At 39.7% G+C, this 17,930-nt stretch overlaps 1 protein-coding gene across 1 annotated transcript in view; it reads right to left on the bottom strand.

Annotated features, from left to right (window-relative positions):
- The window catches only part of AASDH (aminoadipate-semialdehyde dehydrogenase), a 20,005-nt gene extending 2,419 nt beyond the window's left edge, over window positions 1-17,586 (bottom strand). The window contains 13 exon segments of the mRNA XM_010158705.1: window positions 704-829; window positions 1,378-1,541; window positions 2,638-3,475; window positions 4,823-4,941; window positions 5,446-5,589; window positions 5,592-5,634; window positions 6,372-6,544; window positions 6,988-7,094; window positions 9,857-10,098; window positions 12,876-13,068; window positions 13,789-14,099; window positions 14,765-14,885; window positions 17,357-17,586. Of these exon segments, the coding sequence (XP_010157007.1) occupies window positions 704-829; window positions 1,378-1,541; window positions 2,638-3,475; window positions 4,823-4,941; window positions 5,446-5,589; window positions 5,592-5,634; window positions 6,372-6,544; window positions 6,988-7,094; window positions 9,857-10,098; window positions 12,876-13,068; window positions 13,789-14,099; window positions 14,765-14,885; window positions 17,357-17,586 (2,811 nt within the window).
- Window positions 17,587-17,930: the final 344 nt, after the last annotated feature.

Below are 17,930 nucleotides of genomic sequence, written 5' to 3' on the forward strand. Positions count from 1 at the left end.
CATTCCCCCAGTACAGATGACAGAACAGCAGTCCAAGATTAAGGGGACAGCTCTTTAAATGACTACAGGGAGGGAAAAAGTAAAAGGAATGAAGGGGCTTCCTCTATTCTGTTCTGATTTCAGTAAGTTCTGTGTTCTTTTTTTCTAATCCTACTGTCTAAGTGAGGGAGGGAAATAAAACCCTACAGACATGCTCTCACTAATTTAACTGATAAGATAACAGAACAGCAGTCCAAGATTAAGGGGACAGCTCTTTAAATGACTACAGGGAGGGAAAAAGTAAAAGGAATGAAGGGGCTTCCTCTATTCTGTTCTGATTTCAGTAAGTTCTGTGTTCTTTTTTTCTAATCCTACTGTCTAAGTGAGGGAGGGAAATAAAACCCTACAGACATGCTCTCACTAATTTAACTGATAAGATAATATGTGGGAATGAGAAGACACTGATTCCAACTTTGGCCTACAGTCAGCATGTAAATTCATGCAAGTCACTTCAGTTCTCCATCACCAGACAGCTTTCTGAAACACAGGGATTAGGATGCCAGTCTGGTGTATAATAATAAGGCCCTCAAGTGAAAAGTAACTTATGGTAACATATGATCATCTACTTCCTTTCATCAGAAAAGCGATCTGAACTTCAGAAATGCCTTTTGGTTTCATTTAAATTTGAGACTGGGATCAGAGACAAGTAAGCAAAAGTACATACTGGGTTTACAGCCAATAGCAGTCCTCCTAGCGTGGCAACATAAAGATGATGTGGAAAAGAACTTAGACAAGGAGATGAAAACACAGCTCCACCTTCGCAGTGTAACTTCCATACACATGCCCTTTTCTGCAAGCACAAGAAAAAAGAGAAGTAAGGAATTTTTCATTTGGAGTTACAAGCTCAGCATGCTTACCAAGATCTTCCAATGGTCTTCAAGGCTTATCAAACACTCCATTTACCTAGCAAATACTAGTTAAGAAGATATAATACACACACTATTGTAGCAACACATATGCCACTGGCTACTTTCTCTTCCAGTAAATAAATTCAGCTAATGAAGAGGCAGTATCTACCCCTCTGATTTTCCATCTCCCTCCATCTACTCTTTTAGAACGCAAGGTTCTCTCTCCACCATTAAGCAGTAGTTTTACTTCTAGCTGGGCACCCTATTCTGGGACAGCCACAGAGAACTGAATAGCTATGAAACTTAAGATTTGGTTTCAACCAGGATCAGCAGCACAGCCGAGACTACCACAGAATCCTAACCCCACTTCAAGCAGGCCTAACTACTTCACACGTGGAACTGTGGACTCCTGAGAATACTAACACCAGTGGAGCTCCATCTGGCGTGGATATTCATTTTCCTGTGCATAAAAGTCAGTCAGTGTCCTTACATAAATATCCAAAGCGTACACATGTTGGTCATGTGATCCTATGTAGACTAGTCCACTGGAAGGGTCTACAACGCCAGAGCTTTTCACCGTATCTCCTGTGACAAAAGCCCAGTGTATTTCTCCATCACTGCTTTGAAGCACATACACTAAGCCATCGTAACAACCTGCGCGAAATAAAACACAACAGGGGGAGAAAGGATAACGCATGTTCGTATTCATGGCGTGACTGATGCTGCGTCACTGCTGGAAAGACATAAGATGACTCACGAGGTACAGTTTCAAAACATTTTCCAAAGCTGCTCCTCCTCTTCTAGCTCAAAGTTTTTGCTGACGGTTCACACATTCAAAGCTGATGGTCCTGTGTGTTCTTTCCCAGTTACATTGAGGATACACTTATTTCACTGCCTTTCTATCAATTTTTACAGTAATAATATTAGAAGACATGGAGAGCTACTAAAAAGGGAGAATAAGAATGGGGCTTTTTTAAATTACCTCTTTCACTTTCTGAAAACAAAGATGCTATAAGAATTAAATCTGTATGTTTTCTAGTGAAAACTGAACTGTCATTCTAGAATCTCCTTCAGTTTTAATGAAACATTCAATTTTGTTATCAAAGTAAGTAGCAAAAGACAAGCAAAAGATGGTAAAGTCAGCTTTGCATAAAAACCCCTCACCCCCTGGAGAGCTGTGCTAAGCAGTGATATACACCTGTTAGCTAAGGAGACAACACTAGGATGAGTAACAGCAGCTCCATTGACAATGGATATGGCAAAACCAAAAAACTACCCAAACATGTTTCTTTGCATTTCCAAAAAGAAGGGTCAAAGGCAGTACATAATTTTTCTGTGAAAAATAATGAGGCACCACGTACCAATTTCTACCTCTACCGATTTTTAAAGACATTTTAAGACTGTATCACCTTTCCATACTTTTTAAAACAAAACTTTAAAGGGTCACACCTTAATCAACCACTATAAAAAAACCATCCCCATTGACTATCCCTTAATCAGGCCTTATTAATAAATTGGAATATGATAAACAAGTGCATACGTTAGATAAGCTTCATCACTGGCTATCATGAAACTGAACACAATTTCTTCCTCCTGTTTCTATTTCAAAACAGGTTAGTTTTGAAGCAAATATAGAATTTTATGGATAAGTGTAGCTGCAGGGCCCTCAGAAGTAAGAAGATTCTCTGTCGTTCATCTTGTATTTAGCAGGAAAACTACTTTAACACAAAGGCTGAAACAAAAGACATACCAACAACAATGAAATTTCCACACTTTGATGCACAGGCAGAGGATTCAATGCGATCTCCAAGGTTCTTCTCCCATTTTATTTCTCCCAAATCTAGATCAACTGCCTGCATAGCATGAGAGTGAGAGCCGACATACACAGACGCAGACACTTCTTCTTGAGATGGTATCACCACCAGTGGTGATGCGTCAACACATTTCCTTGTATGTGACTTCCACCTCATGCGTAACGCCAGCTCTGCCAGTGTTCCATGACTGCATTCGGCGTGGATTTGCTGTACGGAGCAACAGTTGGGTTTATTTCCCTTGTTCGTGACAGTTAAAATTCTGTTCTCCGTCCCCTGCCCTTGCGCATGGCTTTTCATTGTACCTGGAGTCGCTGAATGCGGAACGGGTGGTTGCTGTAGCAGCTCCAATCCCACCTGGACTGTATTACCGGGCTGTACAAAAGACTTAGTGAAATTCATAGGAAAAAGATGATTTCCTCTGCTTAGCGCAATAAATGAAATTAACCTTGAAGCAACCTCAAGAGTTCTTTCAGATTTCAGTTTAATGTATTTTTCATGGAATTCCTCTCCACTGTTCCCACTTAGTTTTCTTTTCATGGCATTGTCATAATGCATTGATTGGTCTTCATCTGGAAACAGAATTTTAAGAATATGTCTATAGATCTCTTCAATCGAGCGGCTGAGAATAACTTCAAGGAGTCCAGGCACAGTTTTTCCTACTAGCAGCTCAATTTCATCACAAAACCGCAGAGCCTTTAAGGAGTCTCCACCACTGTACAGAAACATGCCATCTTTAGAAATTCCAGTGGAATCACCCAGGAGACCAAGAACAGACTAGAAAAAAGAAGGACGAAAGAGGTAACAGTCGATGGGTAGTACACCACGTCTCACATACAAAAAACCTCACCTTGGGTAAAATCTACCTGAATACCCAGAAGTCCCACTAAAAATTAACAACTGAGGAAACTCACTACTCCGAAGAAAAAAAAAAAAAATCACATGAAGCATGTTAATGCCAACAGAGGTAGTGATGGAACAAGAGTTGGGAAGGAATGAGGAAACAAGGAGATACTAGATCTGTACTATGGAATGTTTTACCCCATTCCCATTCTGCAGTCTAAGGTATTAAAGCAAATTGTGCTGAATTTCTGTTGGCTGTTTTCAACCTTGATAACATTTATCACTGACAACTTCACAGAGAAGACACTGATGCTTTTTGATAAAATTGGTTAGGTGCTTTATTTTATTAATAAAACTTAGATAAAAGATACCTTTGACTTCTGAATTATTTAAGTGACCTACTTACTACCCACTTTTGAAGCTATAACCCCTTCAATTCACGGGGGATTTTGGATTTGGCACTGTTGCTATAACAAACAGCGAGTACTATGTCTCCTCTCACTGCACTGCCTGCTTGCTAAGCCTGGGGGTGAAGTCCAAATCCTCTGGTTTTGGAAGCTGCCTCCTGCTGTCCATAAGGGGTCTAGGGCACATCCCATCCCTTTGGGTTATCATTTCTATAGTCAAGCAGTACAGTAACTATCAGCACAGGCAGACTGTGTGGCTAATTTCATCACATGTACTCATTCGAGCCCTAGCCACTGCGAATTCCACTTCCAGGTGAAACTTGGAAGTCTGTCTTTAAGAAAAAAAAAAAAAGAAAAACAAACAACTGTTTGGCATCACATTTCAGCACCTTGAAAAACAAGTCTTTAGCATGGAAATTTAGAAACGACACAAACAGACAGTCCAAGAGACAATTACGCAACTGTGCCATCTATTTTAAAAAAGATGCTTTGATTCATAGTTATCTCGAGAAATAAGAAACTCTACTAACACAGTAACTATTTGGTACCAAGTTTCCATGTCCCAGTTCCCTGCTTCCCTTAGGGATACCTTCTTTGGCATGTGAAGCAGTATTCAAAAAGCTACTGACAGGTTACGTCCTTCCTATGCCAACTGCCTATAGCCTGCAGTTTTATCTGAGAGAGAAATATAAATGACTCCCTCCTGCCCACTGCAGAGCGACTGTATTTAAGTACTAACTGAACAGAAAGAGCTTAAATCTATAGGCAGCTAGAATGTTCTGGTTGCATTAGTCACACTTCTTAAAACTGTTTAATTCCTGACACATTTATAATGATCCACTTGCAAAGATAAAAAGGCAGCTCAAAATACTACCTTCCATAAATACTGCAATCTTTCCCACAATTCCTCTGCGCCACTCAGCTTACTGTCACGCCTTCTGGAGATTAGATGGTTCTGGTAAATCTTGTTCAGTTCAGATATATCAACTTTGCCTTTGTAGAAAATAAAGTACGGTTTTTTTCATGGCTCTTTTAGCATTTGCACTTCCAAAACTTGCTCTGCACAAACAGTCAATCGATTCCTGTCCACACTTCCTTATTAATACTCAACTGCACCTGTATTGATTTTTTTTTTTCCCTAGGCAATCAATGACACTTAACAGAACCCAGTAAGGTTTTTGAAATTTTACCCTAGCCTCCCACACAAACCCCACCTTCAGGGCCTGATCTTTCCTCAGCTGGAGTCAAGGTTCTGTTGCAAACTGCAACAGGATCTACTGAGAAAAGAAATGTGCAGTGCTAATGCTAAATTGATTTGACTCTCAAATAAAACATTATCAAGAAAACATAATACATAGTCATCACTTCCTTCCAGGAGTTAGTTATCTAATCTATGCATTTAAAAAGCATGAATCAGGTACCGGATTTTGGTCAACTAGAAAATAAATATAGAGACCATTAAAATACGTAGCAAGAGTACTTAATAGTTTCGCTTACCATGTGATGTTAACGGCAAAGCTTTGATCAGTACAAGCTCATCAGGGACAGCATGAGCTGGTAGACGTTTCTGGAGTTCTTTAAGTGTTTCTCTCTGTTCTAAATGATCTTTGGGTACAACAAACAGGATAAGTTTTTCCTGCACCAGGTCACTGCACAAGCTTCCACCTGACAAAGATCTTCAGCGGCCTGTAATTAAAAAACATTAGTCTTGCTTTGAAATGCAGTTCATCAAGTGTAAAAGAAGTAAACCCCACAGTTTAAAAATGTACACATTTAAAATAAGTATTTGTCTCACATTCCTACATAATGTCCTATGACATACCTTCTCCTGCAACTAAAGTTTGTTCTTCTTCACATAAAAATGAACGTATTTTTGCCTAGATGCCACGAATCACAGAATCACAGAACGGTTTGGGTTGGAAGGGACCTTAAAGACCATCGAGTTCCACCCCCCCTGCCATGGGCAGGGACCCCTTCCACTAGACCAGGTTGCTCCAAGCCTCATCCAGCCTGGCCTTGAACACTTCCAGGGATGGGGCATCCACAGCTTCTCTGGGCAACCTGTCCCAGTGCCTCCCCACTCTCTGAGAGAGAATCCCTGAGTGTGACATTCAGTCTTGCAGAACAATCACTGTACAAGCACAGCAGTGCAACACTCGGTATTTTTCAGGTGTTTATACAGTTCTTAATTCTGCTGGAAGAAACCATACAATAAAACAGATATCCAAGAACTCAGAACCAAACTCCTCCCTAAACTGTATGACTAGATACTTGGTAATACACTCTCCTTAGGGTGTACCCTCCTCTTTAAGACTCTTAAAGTTTATCTGAAGAGGAGTAAATACCATTTTTGATGATAAGGATGAGTTCCTTATCCCTGCTCTTTTATCCTGGTGTACTGTACTCACTAGATGTTATATTACCTGCTGCAAACACTCAATATTAAAACGTTTGCCGTGACGTTTAATCTGATTGTCTTTCCGACCCAAGAAGAACAGCTTTGAATTCTGCACTCTTACAAAATCCCCTGTTGCTCTCATTGTGCCCAGGGGCACAGTGACTTCATCATCAAGAAAGCAGATTCGTTCTTCACCGCCTACACAAGAAAAGATTGAGGTCACATACATTAAATGGTTAACCGTAAATGAAAATTATAAAGAGTATTTTATCAAATTCTCCTAAACTCTAACAAGCATGGTAGGTAGTACTAAAAGATTGGTATCAATGTCTTAACTGCTGCAAAGCGGGCTAGGCAGTTAATTCAGTTAATACACAGATATTACTTCAACTGAGAATATCAAAATGCAAGCAGGAAAAAAAAAAGCAATATAATGAAAGCACATTCTGATAAAATGATGGTAATTTCCTGTTCATCATTCAACCTAAAATACCATCAGAAAAGGTCCCAGCCCAATAGGAACTGAAAATGCTATATTAATCTGTACATCAGAGGCAGACACCAAGTAAAATAATCAATGTAATACTAAAACTCAAAAAATTAAGAAAAGTATCTTAGAAGAATAAGAAATATAAAATAACCTATAAATATTTGTCCCTCGCCTTCTAGAACTGCAGAGCCGTTGGTATCTCTGACCTCAACTTTAGTTCCAAGGAGTGGTGATCCCAAAGGGACAGGGAAATCAGTTCTGGATATATGAAAGACAGAAATAGTAAGTTTTCTCCTTCTGAACACAAAACAACTGTTCCAGAAATGAGTGAGCATACAGTCTTTGAAAGGGTTGGTATTAGACTGAAAGTAAGTGCTTGGGGCTTCTTTTTACAACTGTTTCTTCTTCAAAAACAACTCCATTTGTTCAAACTTAAAAACCTCATCAGTGTGCACAGGTTTCATTTTCATCTACTAAAAAACCCCAGAATGATAGAAATTAAGGCTTAAACGGACCCTGAAATACCCTGAGAGTACCCCGAGAGTTTCAGCCAATTTTTAAGTCCCCGAGGTTGAAACTTCCATCAAGTCAACCAATTTAAACACATGGAACTGCTTTCTAATTAATTCTTTCCCTGTTCTACCTAGTTTGAGCTTTTATTCTTTTATTACTGATGTTGTGGCAACAAGTACAGTTGACTCTTTCAGAAAAGACTGAAATAGAAGACACTAACGTCAATGTCACGTATCTGTTACAGACTTCTTTTGTCGAGCTCCAGACCCGCTCCTTCCTTTCCCTTCTTCTCAGCCTCTCTAAGCACTGGCAGAGCCTCATTTATTGAATATGGGCACTATTTCTGAGTGGGAGTAGAGTAGAATATATTTTCCTAAGTTAAGCAACATTTAAAAAGCCAAGTAACTTTAAATATCTGGTAATATATGAAGTCAGGCATGGGTTCCAGTTCAGTTTCTATCAGAAAGTCTCACATTTTAACCTAGCAGTTCTTGTTCAACTCCTGTTATTTAGGCTGTCACCTAAAGTCACACCTCCTTTTCTCTGACCAGTCAATGAATTCCTTATCTCAAGTTGACCAAAAAGCAGTCAAATTTTGTAAAACGTGTATTACTGCCAAATCATAGAATCATAGAATGGTTTGGGTTGGAAGGGTGAGAATCTTCTCCTTTTCCTTCTTCTGGTCAGCTTCACAATATAAATTATTAACAAACAGATATGAGAAAGCACACCAGATATTCGCTGTGTCTGCCCCATGCCATGGGAAAGTCCCAACGCAAAGACAAAACCAAAAAACGGGAGTTTGACAACAACAAACAAACCCCCAAGATTCCTCTATATACCCTATAACTGCAAAGACAACCACCACTTCATTTGGCCATTAAGGGACTTGAGATTAGGCATTTAATTTTGCGAAACTTATCCAAAATACTGAGGGATGCAGACCACTGAGGCACTAACTTTGTGCTGGTTTTATTTATTTATTTATTTTATTTTCTAGTGTTTTCTAGAAACTATGCCAGTTTTCATCATTCAGCTAGCAAAAATAAAAGCACACTGTACTCCAACCATCCTACCAGTTCTAAGAAACGAAGACATAAAATGGTCTGTCCTGGTTTTGTTGTATCTGGGGCTGCTTACTGCAAAAGAACCCAAATTCCCTTCGCAATGAGGCTTAGATGGAACGGGTGAAGGGTGGGAGGCAACAGTCAGAGACTATAAAAACCTCCATCATTCTAACTGCACACCAGTTGGGACTGAAGAACAACACATTATCCTTGGAGCACAGAAACTTTGAGTAGAAAAAAATCAGTTTCACTGAGGAGAAGGTAATGTTTGAACTCAGAGAAACTAGAATGAAAATTAGTTTTGCATGATAATTTAATAACACTTCATGACCATTCACCGTCTTCAGCCTTCAGGGGTTTAAGCACCAGGTTAATATATTGCATCGTTTGTCCAAAACATCCTATCTCATAGCACACATCCAACTGAAGTCGCATGTGTAATTATCATGCTAGGGAATAATTACACATTTCAGAGAGCTAACTGGAAGTACCTTTCATGACCTTGTCCTGCAACTCGCTTCATAAAACACAATGAACAAGAAAAAGTTAGCAATTGAGTGAAAATGGCAGAGTGCTAAATGATGAGAAGAAAATGCTTCTGGAAATCCAAGTAAAATTACCGTGAGACCTTGGGTGAGCCACTTTGGACAAATTTCTGTCATCCATACTAGTTGAGTAATATCAGTGGGATCATTTGCTGAACAGTTATTATCCAATAACAGGAGAAAAAACCAGTACCTAGTCTCCCCTTAATCAATTATTTGTGGCTTTTTAATCTCCAGGCAAAAGCATGGTAGCAGTAAGAAAGACACATATACCCACAGATAACACCTGAATGTAATCTTTGAGCATTTTTGCTTAAAGTAAGTAAATCTCAAGTAACATTCTGAACTTGACAGAGCTCAGCTCTGTCTTTTTTCCAAGGCTATGATGAAGAACTAGACAGCCCCATTTCTTTACTCTCACTGAGAGCTGTGGTAGGTTTCTTCTCATGCCAGGTCTCACTGGAAAAGCCTTGTGATGGGCAAGAGCATGGCTAACTGAAGTTACAAGCCAATTGGGTGGGAGTCATTTGCCTGACTTGAGACTGCCACAGCACACCCTGGACTAGGCTAGTCCACATTCAGCATGTGGGATCACAGGCTGGAATGAGGAAGACATCTAGATAGAGAGATGACTAAAACAGAGACCATCACAACACACTGTGTGAAACTTAACAGGTCTACAAGTCACAGAATTTCAGACAGCAGTTCTGTCCATCAAGAATCACTCACCAACAGCAAATGGATTAGTCTATTTCTGCATAAAAAACAAATGTAACTTCTACCAGCATAAACACCCATGAGGACTCAGTAGCCCTGGAAACAGGAGACAGAGGTTCTGTTTCTAGTGATTTTAATCATTCACATGCCAAGCCATGAAAACAGTGAATTTTCCTACCTAAAATCATCACTAAAAACCTCTTCAGGAATCTTGTAGCAAGTAGCCCAGCTTGACACTTCAGTAATACCATACAGATTGAAAATACTTGTTTTGTTCTCCTTGTGCTTCCAACTTTTCAAGAGATTCAGTACAGGAAACACTTCACCACCAAGAGCTAAGACACGAAGTGAAGTATTTGCAGACAAGACTGTTGATTTAATAATGTGAGCTCCAAACCTTCTGAGAAGCGTCGGTGTTGCCTGAATGACACATATTAAAAAAAAAAAAAAAGAAAAACATCTATTACATTTTTTCAGTATATGTGTACCCCTCTTCCTGCTTTACCACATCCACTGTAGAGCTATACTGTGGATGTACTTAATCATCTGCGTGTAGCAGATGGCACCAACCATCAGATACCAGTACAGATCACGCTGGCGCTTTGCGAGGTTTTGTTTCTTAAGTGAAGCCATGAATGAGCACTATCAGCACCAATCTATGTGCTGCTGCAGCTTCTCGTTTGCTTAGACAGTTATGGGTTCCCTGCTGTGTCTCAGCTGTTACCTAAAGGGTATGTGCATTAGTTCAAATGTTATTTACCTTGAAACAGAAAGCTGCAAACCTGGTATTCTCTTCATGTTACTGCTTGAGCTTTTTTCCTCCTCATTCCAGCATGTTACAGCTAAAATACAACCTACACAACTGATCAACCTTGCGTACAGAACATTTAAAGACCTTTCCATAACACTAAAACTTCCTAGGGTGCCAGATTCTGGGTTGTTCCCTATATGTGGAAACACAACAGTCTACAAAGATTAGGGTGTTTTTAAAGCTTTCACATCACACTCTAAAATAAGGGGGAAAAAAAAAAATCTTCCTTAAATACAACTACTTATATAAAACTATTGGTGATGTTACCCAGAGAAGCTGTGGATGCCCCACCCCTGGAAGTGTCCAAGGCCAGGCTGGATGAGGCTTGGAGCAACCTGGTCTAGTGGAAGGTGTCCCTGCCCATGGCAGGGGGGTTGGAACTAGATGGTCTTTAGGGTCCCTTCCAACCCAAACTGTTCTGTGATTTTATGTAGAGCCCTTTCACTGAAAGGAAAAACAGCACATCATTTTAACAGACATACTTCACTCTCATTCGTTCTGTGATTCTATGTAGAGCCCTTTCACTGAAAGGAAAAACAGCACATCATTTTAACAGACATACTTCACTCTCATTCTTTCCTACATTTTCTAGTAAGCGGACTGGAAAATTAATGGAATTCTTTCTTGACCATTGCTGTTCAACTGATCATTTTAACTTTAGTGAATTATAGTGAAAAAAGAAGAGAGAAAAAAAAAACAAACCACTCTTCCCCTCCCTCATAATCACTTCAGAATTCTCAAGTATGCTCAAGCAAGTCAAAAGGGGTAGGGATTTTCTTGCTATAATTTAAGAAACATCATAAAATTATTCTTCATTAGTTAAACAACAAGGAGAACATTTTTTACATTAATTCAGCTGAGAACTGTCATAAAGACAGTGATCAGAAAAAATCACAAAATCAAACTTTTCTTAGAAACACATCTCAAATACCTTAATTCACCAAATTTTGCCTTTCTCTATTAATGCTTAACACACTTTAAAATATATGCAACTTAAAAAGTGTTAAAAACATGCTTTAAGATCTTACTAATAGAGATTAATATATCTGATTTATTTTTCTAAAAGCAAGTGCACTAAACTGGTCAAGAAACGTATATGACAGGAGAACCTACATCATCAAGATTTACAGCAATCATAATAAATAAAAATAAGAGCAGTGACTAAAGTTACAAAATCATTGTTAACTAGGGGATTTTTTTCTGCTGTGGAATCTTCAGCCAACTACTCACTAATCTTAAATTTATACCCTACAATCTTAACTACCACCATTCCTCCTAAAGACAAGGAAATCTCAGCATTTCTGTGAGTACAGATATTTCAAAATTAAACATTAATGACAAAGCAAGGCTTAGGGGTTGATTTATCACAATTAATAGACTAATCAGACCACACTCACTTTGTTCCAAGTCAGTTACAAGTGAGACCCATTGCACAGAATCATAGAACTGATTATGGAAGGAATCTTCCTTTAAGGAAGGGACCTTAAAGACCATCTAGTTCCAACCTCCCTGCCATGGGCAGGGACACCTTCCACTAGACCAGGTTGCTCCAAGCCTCGTCCAGCCTGGCCTTGAGCACTTCCAGGGATGGGGCATCCACCCTAATTTCTAGCAATTCTTCCCCCCACCCCCTGATCTACATACACTCAAATAATATTTTATATACTTGTTTATATACTCAATGAATAGTTCTACAAAATATCTCGTTACACTGCAAGGCCAGGGCTAGGCTTATTCAGCGACGCTGGATGCTCATAACTCCAAGTGAAGTTTTCCAAAATGAACTTCAGAAGTGTTAAAATTGAGATCATGCAGGAGATGATCTATTCCAAGACACTGGGGGCATATGAAGCCTCATATTAACAGGTGGCCTAAAACCACTAAGTGTTGCTGTGGAATCAATTATTCTCTTGCTCTCATTACTGTAAAAACGACAAACATTTTATCACCCTATAAATGGCACTGGTTTCGTTGTGTATTTTTAGCACAGAGACAACCATTAAAACTTGAAAGTTGTTTATGAGGAAAGGCTCTAAGATTAAGCCCATTAAAAAGCGTAACAGATTACTCCCCTTCTAGATTCTTCAGAACTAACTGCTTAATTAACAGAATAATTTAAGTCTTAAGAATTAACGGTTTCTGAGGACGACTGTTGGTTTTATCTTTAGTTCATTCTTTTCAGCCTCAAACATTTTGTGACCTCGATCAAATGGTAATTTTCTAAACAGCTAACACTCTACAGCGAAAAGGATAGCACGAGCTATGCCTCCAAGGAAGAACACCCCTGCTCTGCTATCATTAGCATCCAGGCAGGTGAGCAAGTACTACTCATGAGCAAAGATGAGAAGCAAGACACTGAAAGACACTTCTCTTGGGTGCTGCCTACCTGCAACACTGTCACACGGTGGTGGCGAAACAGAGCAGCAGACAGCTCCACCGGCATCATTTTAATAGTGTTCGGTACAACGAGAACAGAGGCCCCACTTGTCAGGGCAACGAACAGTTCAACCACAGATGGGTCAAAAGTCAGAGGAGAAGCCAGGAATAGCGTATCGTCCTGTGTGATCTCAAATATGGATCTAAAATAAGAAAGCTAGGAATTACCAATCTGATGCACGTTGTTGATTTCCGAGCGGGCAGAGCAGCGTGACCACAACGCGCTTTAGCAAAGGTGAGGTCTTAAGGGCTGCTCCAAATAAGACGGGCACATGCAGGCCGGACAGTTTGAGCAAGAGCTCCCCCATCAAGACTGTAACTATGGATTATACTAATACGGTCCTTTACAAAGCCATCCACCACCTTACCGACCAACACAGTGGGCTGAGAGGCACATTTAAACTCATGGATGCTCATTTAAAAAAAAACAATATGCAAAAAACACCATAAAAGGTGGTATTTTCCAATATTTAAAAAAAAAAACCAACAACCAACTAAATGAAACAGAAAGAAACTCATGCAGCATAAAAAAGAACGAGGACTTTAACAATGAATAATTCACTTTGTGGTATTCTGGCTTAAAAGTAATAGGTAACACTTACAGCAACAGCATATTATTTGAAGCACACCCCTCAAAAATTCAGGTAAAGGACCATTTAAACATTAAACATAACATTTAGAGAAACAAAATTTTATATGATGCTATTTAGAAACAACAAAAACAATCACAAAGAAACCTGAAAAGACAGGGAAGGAGGAAGAAGGTGTGTTAGCAAAAACCTACACTTCTCTGACGCATTAAAGAGTCCCTAAATGTCAAATTTGTAAAAGCATTTAAAAGGAAAACTGAAAGCCACACTTACTTAAGATGCTGAATATTTGGCACTATACATTTATGAGGCACTCTGACAATTTTGGGGATCCCTGTAGTTCCTGATGTATGCAAGACGTACGCTAAAGGATATTTCTGGCCAACTTTGACTGGATCTGTGCAAACGGTGGATCCTGGCTGTGAGTTACTCCTGGCTTTGAAAGGTTCATATTTACTTTCCTCATTGTCAACTTGTGAATTTAAATCCGTGTTGCCCGAGCTCAGTTGGAAGAGAGTTAAACCAATATGTTCTATGGTGGAAGAATTGAGGTAAAACCAACCCAGATGGGATGTGCAGAATTTCTGTAAAAGAAAACAAACAATTTGAACAGCATAATTCAGGACACGTGGTTATTGTTCCACTGCATGCAATGAAATAGGAAACAGCTTTTCATACAAATAAGCTGTGATCTTTCATCTCTCTCCTTTTGGAGGGCACACATCAGACAGTTTTAAGCTCATGTGTTTTTTATATTAAATATGAGTGAACACATTTTATAAACTATGAATAAACAATTTTCTAAACAAATAATGAAAAGGAAAATACACAAAAGAACTCTGCAGAAAACAAAGAACTCGGAATTGTAAGTCAATGTTCCAATCTAGTCTATTCCCTTTGCAGTGAGGAAGGGTATAAGATTTGGGAGGAGCGGGACAAAATTAAACCAAATTAAATGCAGGAGTTATTTTCAATTACCACCGTGTTCCAACTCTGAACCCCGACCTATGAAGAAACAAGCCTGGAAAAACCACACTCTAACAGGAAAGTAGGCAATTTTTTTGAAGTGGAGGTGAAGCACTTTGTACTTCTAATTTTAAAGACATTCTTTTCTGAATGAGAAAGACAACTTCTTAATTTGAGGAAACAAAAGAACCCTATCCAAGCTCATTAAAACAGAATACAATCCGAATAGCTACACATTTCCAAACTGCCCTTTAATGCCTCCTCTAGGAGCCTGAACACTTACATTGATTTTGTCATTCTCAACAAGAACATACTGAAGATTGCTTTTCTTCATGAAGTGAGTGGATAACACCGGTGGTGCATCTGGATCAATAGGAGAATACGCAGCTGGAACCTGCAGGATTCTAACAAGACAAAAATGTTTTCACCTTATTTTTTTTTAAAAACATAAGAAAATCATCTTAAATTTCACTAAAATTTCTTTTCTAGCTCCCAGAACCAGAAAATGTATTCATAACATGACTTTCAAAGATTTTATGGGAAATAAAGTAGGAATAAAATTATAATCAGTGTTGCCTTTTGGTATTTTAAAGCTAGATGAAACCATTCAATATTACTTCTTGCCAAACAGCTTGGTGATGACACGGCTATCACTGCAATCAACAGCACAGCATTTTAAAAGCTTCTGCTATTGACTAGTAACAGAAATATAAGCTTTTCATTTATACATGTACTACACAGAATCATTTAGGTTGGAAAATACTCTGAAGATCAAGTCCAACCCTTAACCTAACTCTGCCAAGTCCACCACTAAACCATCTTATGGAGCGCTGCATCTACTTCTGCATCTCAAATACCTTCAGGGATGGTGACTTAACCACTGCCCTGGGCAGCCCGTTCCAGTGCCTGACAGCCCTTTTCATGAAGAAATTTTTCCTAATATCCAATCTAAACCTCCCCTGGCGCAACTTGAGGCTGTTCCCTCTTTTCCTGTCACTGGTTACTTGGGAGAAGAGACCAACACCCATCTCTGCACCCTCCCCTCATGTAGCCGTAGAGGGCGACAAGGTCTCCCCTGAGCCTCCTCTTCTCCAGGCTGAACACCCTCAGCTCCCTCAGCTGCTCCTCACAGGACTTGTGCTCCCAACCCTTCCCCCGCTTTGATGTGTAAGCATAGTAAAAAGAGCACCAAAAGCCTGCACACCGAAAACACTTTCTGTTCTCACTAAGGAATCCAGCGTAAGAGAACCTGAGCACGTACCGGAGTTTTTTCCCTAATAACCAGAGGAACACGAAGTTCTATCATTCTGCTATCATTACCTGCACTGTAATGCCTCCTCCAGTTGATAATTCCCATCACTCCCTCTAGTGGCTCCATTCGATAAAGACAAGCACTTGAATTCATGAATGCCACAAAAAGCCAAGATGAGTAAAAGGCAACTAAACCACGAACGTTTCCCATAAATCTTCACATTTCTTCTAAGGCTGGGTTCCCACATACAATTCGTTACACTTCCTCTTTGTGCAAGTGATTTATCACTGCAGTAACGAGGAGATCCAGAAGGAAGGCTTGGAAACCGCAGCGTTCTGCGTTCCCGGAGAGCCACTGCTATCAGCAAGCACCCAAGCCAGCCCTGCATCACACCCCGCAGTTAATCACTCGCTCAGCAGCCACAGCTCTAAGGGTGGAAACACCCTGGTATCTCCCAGTCACACAGCTACAGAAAACCGTGCTGCTGCTCAGTTCACTGGGACACAGGATAAATCAGGTTGGAAGGGACCTCAGGATGCCGAGTCCAACCTCCTGCTCCAGCAGGAGCGACGGCTGTGACACCAGAGCAGGCTGTTCAGCAGTTCAGCCAGCCAGGTCTTGAAAACCTCCAGGGACGGTGCCTGCACATCACCTCTGTGCGACCTGCTCCACTGCTGGGCTGGGGGAAGTGTTCCCTGGTCACTGAGAAAGTTCCTCAGCGCTTCTGGAAGGTTTATGATTACAGCTCTTGCTGACACACCACCTAAATCTTTAGTCAACTGTGATACGTTTTCTTGCATTACTATGTCATTTAGGTGCAGTGTGACAACAGGAAAATGCCGACACCGATCACTCGCCTAAAAGGCACAACTACTGCTGTACACATCAGCTAAGAAAACCTGCTTGCGACGCTGGGATACTCTATTACGTCATAAATGTAATGAATATAAAAGGTTAAATATAAAAAGGATAAAAACAGTAGAATTCATCAGTAGAAGTAGGATATTTTAACCTGGTGAATTATGCTGAGTGTTGGGACCACAAACATTTCCATTTCCTAGCCATTAAATAATTAATGTCACTTTAGCGCTGCACTGACCACTACTTTTTTTACAATATTTGTAATGGAACTCTAACGGTATAAGCTTAAAGCTTCTCAATTAGCTTAAAGCATGACATCTATTTTCAATGCATCTTTTTATTTTTAGGCTAGCAAGGCAAGAATACATTAAAAACCTGCACGCTCATTTTACTCTGTTAGATCACCTCCATTTTTAAACATGCACAACAAAGACACTAATAATTTATTTTTTATATTTCTATTAATATGCTTAAGCATACGCTTTTTAAAAAATGGACATAGTAACATACACATGAGAACAGTGAACTTAAGATTCAAAAACCTTTGCCAGTGGCTTTTCAAGATATCATGATCTTTAAGGTCCCTTCCAACCCAAACCATTCTATGATTCTATGAATGCAAGACTCCAGTACCTCTTGGCTGCATTATTATGGTATTATAGCAGGTTTCGTGTTATTAAAAATATAAACAAACTGAAAATTTGCTTTAATAGAGATGGCCCTTAAAAACCCAACACAGAGCGCAAGCATTCAAACCATTACCCTAAGATCCATGATGGTAAGTTTATTCCTGGAGAGCAGTAAAGGCCTATTTCACATTTTCCTTGCTGATCACAGTGCTTGTGAAGGAAAGCTGTTAATTCCACAGCAAGCTTAACCACCGTTGCATATGTGTAAGAAATTGGAGCTTTGTCATTGCATTCATCAAACCAAACCGCTTTTCTATCCGGGTACAGGCTAGCTGCCCGCTTCACCATCTCCTGAAGAGTCATCTCAGCTGCACATCTTCATCCCTCTGAAAAATGAACACACCAGACCGCATCACCACCTAACTTTTACTATTTTAGTCAAATTACATAAGCATGCAGAACACTACCAAGCAGAGAACAAGACACTTGGCAGAACACACACAGCTTTGCCACAACTTATACTGCACAAGTGTAAAGTTTAACACTTGCATTGTTTACCACGGGTTTCACCCGAGGGCCCGGGATACCTAATGCACTGAGATTTCATTCCACAGAGGTGGCTTGTTCCTCACAATTACACCTTTATTTTTAATTCTGGGCACAACTGAATTAATAACTCTATTAACACAGTTTCATTGTTAATTTTT

The sequence above is a fragment of the Eurypyga helias genome, unplaced genomic scaffold, assembly GCF_000690775.1.
Source record: "Eurypyga helias isolate BGI_N326 unplaced genomic scaffold, ASM69077v1 scaffold2069, whole genome shotgun sequence".
NCBI lineage: Eukaryota > Metazoa > Chordata > Aves > Eurypygiformes > Eurypygidae > Eurypyga > Eurypyga helias.